General features: G+C 41.5%; 1 protein-coding gene across 1 annotated transcript; it reads left to right on the top strand.

Moving 5' to 3' along the window:
* Positions 1-1,184: 1,184 nt before the first annotated feature.
* LOC117959460 (steroidogenic factor 1-like) lies at positions 1,185-12,975 on the top strand. The gene is made up of 6 exons (XM_034896622.1): positions 1,185-1,286; positions 1,412-1,553; positions 7,218-7,789; positions 9,605-9,724; positions 11,112-11,259; positions 12,637-12,975. Exons 1-6 carry the CDS (start codon positions 1,185-1,187, stop codon positions 12,888-12,890), a joined length of 1,338 nt encoding a protein of 445 aa, XP_034752513.1. The 3' UTR covers positions 12,891-12,975.
* The last annotated feature ends 154 nt before the right edge of the window (positions 12,976-13,129 follow it).

Raw genomic sequence — 13,129 nt, 5'->3', positions numbered from 1 at the left:
CTGGTCCTCAGATCTCTGCAGGGTAAATCCAGACAGCTAGCTAGACTATCTGTCCAATCTGAGTTTTCTGTTGACAACCAAAACTACTTCTGAAAGTAACCATGACCCACCAAAACAAGTTCCTTCCTGACTATTTAGCAGAGGCACCATGGCGCTTAGCTTAGCCCCGCCCCAATAAACCAGAGCAGGTTTTTCTCCCATCCCAGAATGCTGAGGGGACTAGCCATAATAATGCGTCAGATGTGCACGTAAACACAGACTGAGCTCACTACTCCACAAATGTAGTTTTGGTTTCCCATGGAGACATTTTCACAACCAAAAGCCTGAATGTGTGCAGAAGAGGCCAAGATATCCTGACAGCCCGGACATCTTACAGTTAGGTTTGTTCTTTGCAGTTCAGGATCAGCACTGTTTGACAAAATATGCTGACATACATTTCAAATCATCAAATCATTTAAATGTAAAATCAAACCATTATACACATTTAAATTGGATGTATAAAGTTGAAAAGGGAAAAAGAAACTAGTATGAACTACCAAACCTGCAGATATAATCCATAAATAATAAAAGCAGACATGTCTTACTACTGTAATGATCCAAACAAGACATTGTGCTGAATGTCGCTCTGGAAGTGTTGGACTTGATTCTTTGTGACCCACTGTAATGATGAAACTCTGTGAAGTGATTCGTTAGAAGCATGCAGCATTCAGTTTTCAGATCATTATCCTCTGCTGTCCCCCAGTGGACCAGTGACAGTATGTAGTATTCAAAGACCCAAACAGGTGAGCCCATGATCGGACGTGCTGATTGGTTGGATCTTCAGCGTCCCTCCTGGACATGAGAGCAGTGATGCTCTGGACACTCCACACTCGGCATTTACACCCTGACTCAACAGGTAGGGCAGGCAGGAAGAAGGACTAATACACACAGGATTGTACTTTTAGATCTCTCTGTTTTTGATCCAGCTCCTGATCCGGACAGGTAGTGAGTGCATTTCTCTCCCTGGACTGTCAGGAGAGCATGTACAATGTTTTCATTTGTTGCCGACTATGGTTTTTGCTTCTAGACTCAATCAAAAGTTGTAATGTTGCAAAGCAACATCACCTTAACACTCTTTCTTGTCTAATCTATGTGATGTGTGTCAATGTTGGGAAAGAGACCCATGTGATTCTGCCTTTTTCAGGATGGAGTACGGACATGATGTGGCTTTGGACGAGCTGTGTCCAGTGTGCGGAGATAAAGTCTCCGGTTACCACTACGGCCTGCTCACCTGTGAAAGCTGCAAGGTGCACTTGGTTTTTCTGATCCATTGTTGTGGTTGCATTGGGACTGGGACAGTTATCATTATGAACAGCTAGACAAGAGAACTGCCTTCTTTAAATGGACCCCTGCTCTGCTTTCACACTTGCAGGGTTTTTTCAAAAGAACAGTTCAGAACAACAAGAAGTACATCTGCGCAGAAAACCAGAAGTGCACAATTGATATAACTCAAAGAAAACGCTGTCCATTCTGCCGATTTCAAAAGTGTCTTCATGTTGGCATGCAACTGGAAGGTAAGGAGGGCGCTGTCCCCACATGTACAACAAGAAGTCTTGTATGTTGCAGAACCTTTCTTAATGTCCATGCATACGAGACTGTGAGCTGCTTTAGGCAACCTGGAGTTACAGAATGGTTACTTTTTAAAGCCAATTCAGATAGAAAGGTGGTGCCGCCCATTGGAGGAAATAATTCTTCCCATTAGTTAGGAAAACATATTATTTAAATAATAAAAACCCTAACCCCCTAATCCTAACCATTGAATAAGAAATAAAAGTGTGTTATCTCATCCTAAAAAGAGGACATTTAATGGAGGCGGGTGACTTTGATGGCTGCTTTTAACATTTTTAGTTTTCTTTTGAATATTCTGTGAGCGCAGATATAAAACAGTTTTAATGATGCTACTAATAATAGTTTAATGTATTTAACTGGATGCACATGTATACTATAGTACATACTCCCAGATCCCAGACACAGACCAGTGGCGCAGCGTCAGGTCGCCCTCTGCATTTTACTCATCAGTCAAAACAATACGAACAGTACCTGAAGGTCTCTTAACTAGACGGGATTGCTGGGCAGGTGCATTCATAAATACACTTTTTCATTTCAATACTATGTTCAAAAAGATGAACATTGAAAGGCTACATTATATAGTTTCCAGCTGCTTTAATGTTTCCCTGAGTGAATCAGGAGCTTAAATGATTTGCTGTGCATCAGGCTTTACTTACTCTCTCCTAAAATCTGCCTGTCCGTAATGCTTTAGATGACAAACTACAGTACGAATATTTGGGGCTCACGGGCAGCTAATAAAACACTCAGGAGACCCTGCTGACGCCAATGCTGAAGTGCGTCTAACCTGCATTTTTTATTATATGTATTACTATTGTACTATTGTAATGTATTTATTAGGAGAAGGAACAACACAGAGGCAACAGTGTATACATATTTTTAATGATTACTCACTGAATGAAACCCTTGAATCTACCATTATATGACAACTGAATCTGATTGGCTACTGTTTATTTACTGATATTTGTGAATCCAGTTCAATGGCAACTCCAAGGTTTGAACAGTGAAGCCAATGCGGATATGCCTTAAACCTGCATTATATCTAATTTCTGTCATCACTTTATGTTCTGAATCCATCTGTATGTTCTGCTGTATATAGCGTTTAACTCAGGCTACATTTGAACTGGTATGTGTTGGTTTAGAAAGGAATTTCTTCTGCTACGTTTCCCCTCTCATTTTCCAGCATGTCTTCCATCTTAGGATCTAGCCCATCATTCCTGTTAGATGTGTCCAAGACGAGGTGCGGTGGATCAAACATGTCACTGCATTGTCTTCGTCGAGTGGTGAAGCTGAAGCCTTAGCTCCAACTGCTACAACAGCAGCTGTCAGCTCCATGCTTGGGATCGGAGCAGGTTTCACCCTGGATTTCCCTTTTAAGAAGGCGCTGTGTCTGGTAGTGTTCGTTGCCAGCAGTAGTAGGTAACAGTACACAGTTCTCACTTGCGTTGGCATGACGCAACTGAGCAGTGGTCGCTTCTTCAACGTTCAGTGGTTTTAAACAGCGTCTGATGCGGAAGCCTTTCAGCTGTAAAGCTCCTTTCACCAGTCCATCCACTCCTGAGCAACCGCTGGTGGTAAAAAGTCATCCCATCCTAGCCGGTTAGCTTTAAAAACCACAGGAGCTAGGATCCCCAGAGGGTCATAGAAAGAGCTGACAGTTGAAAGGATCCCTCTTTGGGTCAGTTGTCTCTTCTGAATGGTTATGCCCAAATCAAAGGTGTTAGACTGGATGTACCAACGCACTACCAGAGCTCTCTCAACAGGTAGAGAGTCATGGTCCAAATCCAGGTCTTTAAATTCCTTTGCTCTCTTTTCCTCAGGTATTGAAGCCAACACATTGTGACTGTGCTTATCCATTTTGTTGGATGAAAGCCGCGTATGGCAGACGTTTTAAGGTCTAAATAGAGGGATAGAGCATCCTGTTATGATGCCACAGGAGCAAGGCATCCACATGATGTACATGTGGATGACTGTACAACTGTCAAACTGTGCATGATGGTCTCAAACACTTGTCTTTGTTGTCTTCTGCGTACCTTTGGAGAGCAAAGTTAGCGCAGCTCGGAGAAGAAGACGCTCCTCCATACACCTCTTAACCGCCAAAGAAATCTAAAGAGGTCTGCGTCTTCTGGAAACTTCAAGCTGAAGTTGTTATTTTTGTGGTCTCAATTTCTCTTCCTGTTCCTCAAACGCATGCTTTTCTTTTGACGGGGAAACATAGCAGCCGTTTGAGCCTCAGCTCTGAACCGTGCAGATAAGGTGCTGGAAACATTGGATTTTGAACCTTGTTTGTTGCTGCGTGGGTTCAAATTGCTGTCATGTGGCAATGTGTCATCCTGGTCGTCATGTGGAGAAGATCAATGCTCTTGTCCCTTTTTCACATCCTTATGAATCTTACTTTCTTTCACTGACAGAGCTTCCTGGTGACATTCAACATCATGAGTTATTTCTGAAAGAGGCCTGCTGGTTTCTGGAAGCCACACTTTATCTTCCTCAATAATTCCTTGGCTGGATTCAGTGATGAGTGTGAACCATGCATTTAGTTTTACATGTTGATTGGATGGGATTAAAGACAACAGAGATGTGTGCAATGTAATGGAATTTTCAGACAATTGCAGCGGAACATCTTACTTGTGCAGCAGTTTTGTCATCTCCCATGTGCTCTATGCAAGACCATATTGGCTCCTTTCATTTCTTTTCTTGCTTTTCATGCTGCTTCTGAATTAACTCAATCTTGCTTTGCTTTCTCTGCCTTAATTACCTTAAATGTCCTTTTAAAATAATAGAACTACACATGGTTCTGGCTCAAACCTCAAGTTCTTCAAAACCAAAACCTAGCAAATGTAGTCTTAGCGATATGCCAAACTTGAGACTTCAAAACAGCAGATCACAAACTGATGGCTGACGTCACATATGTAAAGTCGGTATTTACAGCTAGCTAGACTATCTGTCCAATCTGAGGACTATGGTTACCTGGTCCTCAGATCTATACAGAGTAAATCTAGACAGCTAGCTAGACTAATTTAAAACAGTGTTTAGATGCCATAAGTAAGCTATGAAGTTAAAAATGTGTTGCATGATAAACGTTTTTTTAGGTATACTGAACTATAGCAACATAACCAGAGCAAGAGGACGGAAGAGAGCTGGAACAGCAGCAGGCAGCCAGGCTGTAATCCCACTCAGGTGTTCCAGGTTACACTGACGAGTCACAGAGACACGGCTCAACCTCATAAACACAGCACAAACATCACATGCAGCATTTTATTATGAAATCAGCACAGTTACAGCAGTTTTTAATTCTTGTTTCTGACAGTATTTTATAGAAAGTACTTGCAGTGTCATTAATTTCTAAGTCTATTTAAAAACAGCTGATGAACTCTATTCCTTTAGTCTTCTTCTGGAAGTGACATTACCTGTTTTTTAATATTTTTTTGTCTGTAGTTTATAGTGTGAGAGACAAAGCATTAACGCTTATATTCCCATACTCACATACTGTCAACTTTAATTAGTTTTTACCCAAATTGGACCAAAATTATCCTCCAAAATCCCTGTGTTTCATGGAAGTCCCTTCCAATTCATTACATCAGCTACTACTACAGGTTTTTGATTTAGCCCTGTCACTTCCACTGACTAGTAATAATAGGATCTTTAAAAGATTCTGCTCCTAGTTATGACAGTATTTATGCCATCGTTGAACCACTGACCCATGTATTTAATAGATCATTCACCAAAGGAATTGTGCCGCAGGAATTTAAAACAGCCCAAATAATCTCCATTCACAAAGATGATGATCTGTTAATTTTAATAAACTACAGACCCGTGTCCATTTCACCTGCCTTCTCAAAGATTCTTTAAAAGCTTTTCTACAACAGATTGCTTAATTATATTGACAGCAATAACACAATATGTTAACTTCAGTATTGTTTGAGGAAAGACCTCTCTACTTGCATGGCTATTACTCATCTTTTAAATGAACTAAACAAAGCAAAGGACAAGAAAGGAGACAGTGTAGAAATCTTTTTAACCTTATTAAAAACATTGACACTTGACCGTCATATTCTACTACTAAACGTAAAACACTTTGGGCTGGTAGATCAGACACTGGGGTGGTTCACTAGTTATTGTGATCATAGACTACAGTTTTTGGCATTTAAAGGAGTGAATTCTCCTCTTCTTGTGACGAACTGTGGTGTCCTCCAGGGATCAATCCTTGGGCCACTGATGTTTGATGTATACATTAAGGATTTGACCAAAACATCAGGTCAGCTATCTAAAATTGTATTTGCTGATGATAGGAGTCAGTTTTATTCACACACAAATCCTAACACTATCAAGGTTGTTTATGAGCAACTGGTAAAAATCTCAAAATGATTCAGAATCCACAAATTATCTTCACATATTAAAGGAAATACTTAATTTTTTTTTGGTCACCACCATAAACAGTTCCCCGACAATCTAACTGTGATGACTTACAGAGTAGTAGTGCTTTTAAAATCCAATTGTTTCCTTGGTGTACTTATTGATAAAAACCTATCCTAGAAACATAATTTACTTATTACATCCAAATAGCCAAAAGCATTGGAATAACTGGACTAATTCATTATCTACTTAAAAATAAGACTCCTTCAGTCTCTTATTCTGTGATTCTTATTCTTATTTCATGAATTTATTACAGAGGTTACAAAATATGGAATTCCCCCCCCCCGAACAGCTCCTATCATTCAAACAATCTGTAAAAGCATATTTTACTGTACCAGTAGCCTAACATCTTCTTTTGTTTTTTCCTTTCCTTTCCTTTCATCTTTTTATTTATTCTTTATTTTCTCCCTTCATTCACAGTTGCAAGAAAAAGTATGTGAACCCCTTGGCATCACGTGGAGTTTTGCATGAATTGGTCATAAAATGTGCTCTGAAATTCATCTAAATCACAACAATAGAAAAATCACAGTCTGCTGAAAATAATACTTCACAAACATTAGATGTTGCCATGGTTTCATTGAACATAACATGTAAACATTCACAGTGCAGGGAGGAAAGAGTATGACAACCTTTGGACTTAAGAACTGGTTGACCCTCCTCTCGCAGCAATTACCTTAACCAACCAGTTCCTGTAGTTGTGGATCAGACCTGCACAACAAACCGGACTCCTTTTGGACTACTGCTCTTCACAAAACTGTTTCAGTGTAGCAATATTCTTGGGATGTCTGGCACTGTGAAACACATGTTATGTTCATTTAAACCATGGCAATGTCTACATTTTATGACCAATTCCTGCAAAACTCCACGTAATCCCAAGGGGTTCACATACTTTTTCTTGCAACTGTAATTGTTAATGTCCTCTGTCTCTCTTTTTTTCCATATAATGTGTTTTTGGATTTTATTTTCTATATGCTACGTTTCATTGTACTGGTTTAGGGTACACAACATGCCCATTGCGGGTTTTCTGTGTTTCCTTTGCATGTTTGTATACTTGTTTTAATTTTCGTAATGTAACACTGTTATTTTTTACATGTGCTGAATTAATAAATCAAATCAAATCTGTCCATTAGCACAGTGCAGATTTCAGTGAAAATCAGCTTGAGAAACTGCTCAAAACAAACACCTGTTCCTGTCAGCTGTTCGTGCAGATCGGATGCGAGGTGGCAGAAACAAGTTTGGCCCGATGTACAAGCGAGATCGTGCCCTGAAGCAGCAGAGAAAGGCTCTGGTACAAGCAATGGGACTCAGAACCGGCCACAGCCAACCTCTGGGCTACTCCGACGTGACCTTTCACACCAGCCCACTGCCCTCCGCAAAGAATGACCCGGTCAGCTACCAGGCTCCGTCACTGTGTTCACTCTCACTGTCATTCAACTCTCCTTCTGCCCCCCAATACCAGTGCTCTGTCTTCAAAAACTGGACCAGGAAGTCCAAGCACTGCAGCAACTGTTCTCCTGGCTCTGCTACAACAGTCAGCTCACACGCAGGACCTGTCTCTCCGCATGGCCCCAGGATGCCTGAGCTAGTGATGGAGCTTGTGCAATGTGATCCAGATGAAGTCCAGCTGCAGAATAAGATCAGTGCTGGTCTCCTGCGGGAGCAGCCAGACAACCCCAGCACCTTCAGGCTGCTGTGCCTCCTGGCTGACCACACGCTTCTCTCCATTGTAGAGTGGGCTCGCACATCCACCTTCTTCAAACAACTTAAGGTCAGATTGATCATTACATCACACACACGGTTGTGAGCGCACCCAAGTTTGACACTATATTCATCATATGTTTGTTCATGTTGTTCTTCAGCTTCCTGTTTAATATGGTTTATACTATTTTATTTTCATTTTCTGAAACTTTCCACATTTGAGATGACTTCTTACAATCACATTCTAGTCTGATAAAATCGTTGCTACTGAATACCAGTTCTTCAAATTCATGCTAAACTTCTACGCATTAAATACTTCATAAAGAGGAGATTGTCAGCTCATAGAGGAACTTCATCCTTCCTCAACACATCTACAGAATCGTGTTTTTATTGGACAGGAAGGATGAGAAGTAACTAAAGCTGTCAGACAAATGTAGTGCGGTAAAAAGTAAAATATTCACATGTAATGAAATACACGTAGAAAGTAGCAGACCAAACTGTTTAAATCATTTCTATATTTGATGCCACTGTGCTCTACTCTTATGACTCCATATTTCCTTATTTTAAGTCAAACGTAGTGTAGGACTTTGCAATTGGTCAGAGAGTCAGCGAAGTGTTTCCCCAGCTTCACGCGTTGCTTCCTGTCAGACAGGATGTCTAGGATCCACCTGCACGTGGAGTCAAGCACATGCAGCTGGGACAGCTTGTCCCGTAGCAGGGAGGATGGTGTTGAAGGTAGAGCTGAAGTCCACCAACAGGATCCTGGCGTAGGTTCCGGAGGAGTCCAGGTTCCAGAGATTAAAGGAAGAGCCATGTTGAGTTTGTTGTCTACAGACCTGATGGCTCTATAGGTGAACTGCAAGCGATCCAGGAGTGGGCCGGTTAGGGTTTTGACGTGATCCAAGACAAGGCACTCAAAAGTTTTCATAAACACAGAGGTCAAGGCGATAGGTCTGTATTCATTCAGTCCTGTGATCCTTGTTGTCTTGGGGACAAGGATGATGGTTGAGAACTTTAATAAAGCTGGTACATAGCATGTGTCTAGTGAAGTGTTAAAATGTCAGTGAAAACCGGAGACTCTGGGAGGACTCTGGAAAGTGTACTTTTGAACAAGCCCTGGACCTGCTGGGGTTGGAATGCTGGAGCTGTTGAATGGAGTCACAAGGAACGGAGACAGGTATACTTCATCTTCCAAAACGATAGTAGAAGGTGGCCAGGTGACGGTCATTGATAGGGATGGGCTGGGGTGTAGTTGGTGATCTGTGTGAGCCCCCTCCAGACAAGAACCAAGTCATTAGCTGAGAACTGTTGTTTCTCAGAGTGCAGTCTTTTAGCATTGCTCACTGGCTACCAGTCCCCGCCCCTAAACGTAACATCCTTCATAGTTTGGCTATGAATCAGTTGTGTTATTATTGTTGTACCTCACCATGGTACGTGATGGTTTACAGCGGTCCTCACAGCAGCCTTTGTGTACTCACCCAGACTGGTGGTAACATCCCTGTCTGGGAAGATCTGCCACAGCGTCACTAGTCCACTGCATACACGTCCTCATGCTTTAGAAAGTTTGGTTTTCTCTCTATAAGGGAATCAGGTGGACCATGATTTTTTTATAAAAAATGTCCGTCAAATAAATCAGTATAAAATTCCTTAAAATGGTTTGTACACTAAGCAACCCTAAATTGACACTGTGTCTGCATGGTGAAGAAACCAAGGTCATGTTGAAACAGGAAGTTCCTACACTACATCACACTAGCAGTACAATGTATGTCCATCCAGACTGAAATATCTCCACAACGTACGTCCCTGTGAGCGTGCTAACTGAGCACTTGTTTCATTTGGAGTTAGCTCGGGGTTGTCGTGATGAGCTTGTTCTCTCTGCTCCAAGGTGAATGACCAGATGAAGTTGCTGCACAGCTGCTGGAGTGACCTGCTTCTGCTGGACTTCATCTCCAGACAGGTTCTGTTTGGCAGGGAGGGCCGCCTGCTCCTGGTCACTGGGCAGGAGGTAACTCTGCTCTGCATGTCTCTCTCCTTTCTGGTATTTTTATTTGTACCAATGAAAAGATATTTTGTATTGTACTGCTGTCATTTGTCTTGAGGTCAAAATTATATATTTTATACTTGTGTGACCCTGTGAAGGGCAAAGGTTATTTAGGGACACAGGTAACTTTCCTATCTCTCTCTCTCTCTCTCTCTCTCTCTCTCTCTCTCTCTCTCTCTCTCTCTCAGCTTGCAGTTTTTAAAAGTTTAACGGGGTGTACATGTGTGAAAGCTCAAACTTGGAGTGGAGATAACGATTTTTAGTTATGTACCATGAAATCTATCAAATATAATAGAATGTAACTGAGATGTTCAGCGTATTTTTTTGGTTTTTCCTAATAGTACCTAGTATTAGTATATATAAAACATGCTGCTGGTCTGATTGAAACCTAAATGACTTAAAGGTATGGCAGAGTGTCCGACCACTCTATTAAATGCATTTTGTCTTAAAATATGCAGGAAAGTGAGCTTAAAATTGTCTTGATTTTTTATGGGACTGTCTTTGAGTGAAACATATTCTGTCATTGTTTTTTCCCACATTCATTTAAAGTAACAGGCATTTGTGTCTAAAATTTGTTTTCTTTGTTAGACGGGCGCTGCACAATCTTAGGTCCGGTTCTAGGCTCAGGGACAGCTTTAGAGACCCCTTATTGCATGCTAGTGTGGTTTGAGGTGTTTCCTTCTATTGTTCCCTGCATGAATTTAATGTGTGAGTTTTAAAGTGTGCAGTGGTATTTTGTTCTTTTGTTCTTTTATTGTGTGTATTGGGCCTAATGCATATTAATAGCTTCTAAATTATTCCAGTGTCTGATTGTGTCTGTGCCACTCCACTGTACCTTTAATTTAAAGTTGCTACTGTGTGGTTCCACGCCGGCACTGTTGGCCGTTCCTTATTAGTCTTTTTAATCTATGCAGACTTTGTGAAGAAACTCCATATATATTTTGTAACTGGCCTCTCATCCTGTTCTTGACACTTACCTGTTTTCAATCGCTACATATTGTCGTTTGATTGATCCAGATCCAGATATGATAGCATCTGTGTTGTTTGCAGCAAGCTGATCCAGTTCTCCCATTTCCCTGCCTTACACACTTCATTGTAATTTTCAAATACATTTCAATTCAGTTTTACTTATAGGGTCTAGTCCTCATTAAGTTACCTCAATGTACTTCACAGATAGAGTAGGTCTGGACCACACTCTGTAATTTATAAAGACCCAAAGCTAAACTTGTCAAATATGTCCTGCTACCTGGCATATAAAGCTAATTCTGACATTTCCCCTTCCATCTTAGGTCCCACACATTAAAGATAAAAGTTGTACAGTACTAAGGGACATGTCTGTTTTTTGGTTTAGATGGAGCTTTCTGACGTAGCCTCTCATGCTGGTCTTAGCGTGGCCAGCCTAGTCCAGAGAGGACAGGAACTGGTTGAGAAGCTCCACTTCCTAAAGGTGGACCGCCAAGAGTTTGCCTGCATCAAATTCCTTGTGCTCTTTAACCCAGGTATGTGACAAATTATGCTTTTATTTTATAAAGCTTCAAATTTACAAAAACATGTTGGAGCTCCATTCGGATGTAAATGATTTCTCTGTTCTCTGAATTTTTTATTCTCTGTTTTAGGCAAGGTGCAATGCAATGCAATTTGATTTGGCCCAGAAATCGTTTTTTTTTTGTAAAATAAATAAATAAAAATAAATAAAAGTCGCGAGGCCCCGCCAGCTGCGGAGAGCCGACAGGATTGATACAGCAGCTGTGTCCAGCGACTTCAGAGGGGAAAGTCAGTACTTTGATGTTAAATGTCTACACGCTGGCAGGACGGACAGAAGGTATACAGTGGGATTCAAAAGTTTGGGCACCCCAGGTAGAAATCTCTATTAATGTGCATAAAAAAGACAAGAAAAGATGGAAACATATCCAAAAGGCATCAAATGACAGATTAGACATTCATATAATATGTCACAAAAAGTTAGATTTCATTTCCATTGTTTACACTTTTACAATAACAGAAAACAAAAAAATGGCGTAGGCCCTACCCTGCTGATTGTTGGGGGGTCAGATGAGTCTGGGCATTTATAACCTTTAGAGTGACATCACCTGGTCTTTCCAGACAATGATTGAGAACATTCCATGACACTGTCAGGTCTCAGCTTTCCAAAGGGGGGGGGGTGGGTGCATGGTAGAAGCTCTGCAGACTCCATTTTTTTGTTTTCTGTTATTTTGAAAGTGTAAATGATGAAGTTAAATCTAACTTTTTGTGACATATTATGCAAATTATAATATAATTTATAATTTATAATCTGTCATTTGATGCCTCTTGGAGATTTTTCCATCTTTTCCTGGCTTCTTTATGCACATTAATACACATTTTTCCCCTGGGGTGCCCAAACCTTCGAACCCCACTGAACATGTTGGCAGGACGGTCTGACGTGCTTTGCGTCTTTTGCTGTACGTTCTGTTGCTAAACGTGAGATGTTCGATCCGCAGTCTGAACGGTGTTCCTCAGCCAGTCCCTCCTCTCCGGCTAGTCCAAGGAACCATGGAGAAGGAATCTGTAGTGCTCTGTTCACTAGTTAAACATAGACCGCTCCTTCAGCTTGTGTATGTGACTGGGGACACCAAGTGATTGAGGTCCAGCAGGTCAACAGGTGACTCAGACATGTTACCTGTTTCAAGGTTAAAGTTTTTGATCAAAACATGGCTGTGTAGACCACTCAAGGGCTTCTGGGGGGATTATTTATAATAAAACTGTGACAGTCATAGAGACTGAAGAAAGGACTTTTACAACTCTTTAGGACTCCACTAAAACATATGGAAATGTTTGACAAGCTTTGTTCTAAGAGCATCATTGGTTGTTGCTTTCTCTTTTGCCCCGCTGAGCAGATGTGAACCAGCTGGAAGACCACCAGTTCATAGACAGCGTGCAGGAGCAGGTTAAAGGAGCCCTCCTGGAGTACACTCTGTGCACCTCGCCTTACCTCCTCGGACGCTTTGCTCATCTACTGCTGTGTTTGTCTGAGCTGCGCTCTCTCAGCGCCCTGGCTGAAGACTACCTGTCCTGCAAACACCTGAGTGGGGAGGTGCCCTGCAACAACCTGCTCACTGAGATGCTCCACGCCAAGCGCAGCTGTGCTTGAACACTCTGCAGCTCCGGGCCTTTCTGCCCATGTTAGCATATGGACGCATTGAGCTGTGATGTATGTCCAATACAAAGAGATTATTCTTGATTCCTTGAAATATGCTTGTTTGCTATTAAAGCCAGGATCCGATGATAAACAGTATACCAATTTACAACCCGTTCTAACTCCAAACGTTCGGACAGTGGCTGTCCTCTGATGCCCTTCAGCATGTGCGGAAAACGCACCCAGGAGAGCAG

The sequence above is a fragment of the Etheostoma cragini genome, chromosome 16 (genome assembly GCF_013103735.1).
Source record: "Etheostoma cragini isolate CJK2018 chromosome 16, CSU_Ecrag_1.0, whole genome shotgun sequence".
In the NCBI taxonomy this organism is placed as follows: Eukaryota; Metazoa; Chordata; class Actinopteri; order Perciformes; family Percidae; genus Etheostoma; species Etheostoma cragini.
The sequence above is the reverse complement of the archived record's forward strand: the minus strand, read 5'-3'. Positions and strand labels throughout refer to the sequence as shown.

Coding starts and splice junctions, on each gene's coding strand:
- LOC117959460 (XM_034896622.1), top strand. CDS start 1,185: ATGGAGTACGGACATGATGTGGCTTTGGACGAGCTGTGTCCAGTGTGC. Junction 9,725..11,111: donor TCCTGGTCACTGGGCAGGAG/GTAACTCTGCTC, acceptor TTTTTGGTTTAG/ATGGAGCTTTCTGACGTAGC. Junction 11,260..12,636: donor CCTTGTGCTCTTTAACCCAG/GTATGTGACAAA, acceptor CCCGCTGAGCAG/ATGTGAACCAGCTGGAAGAC.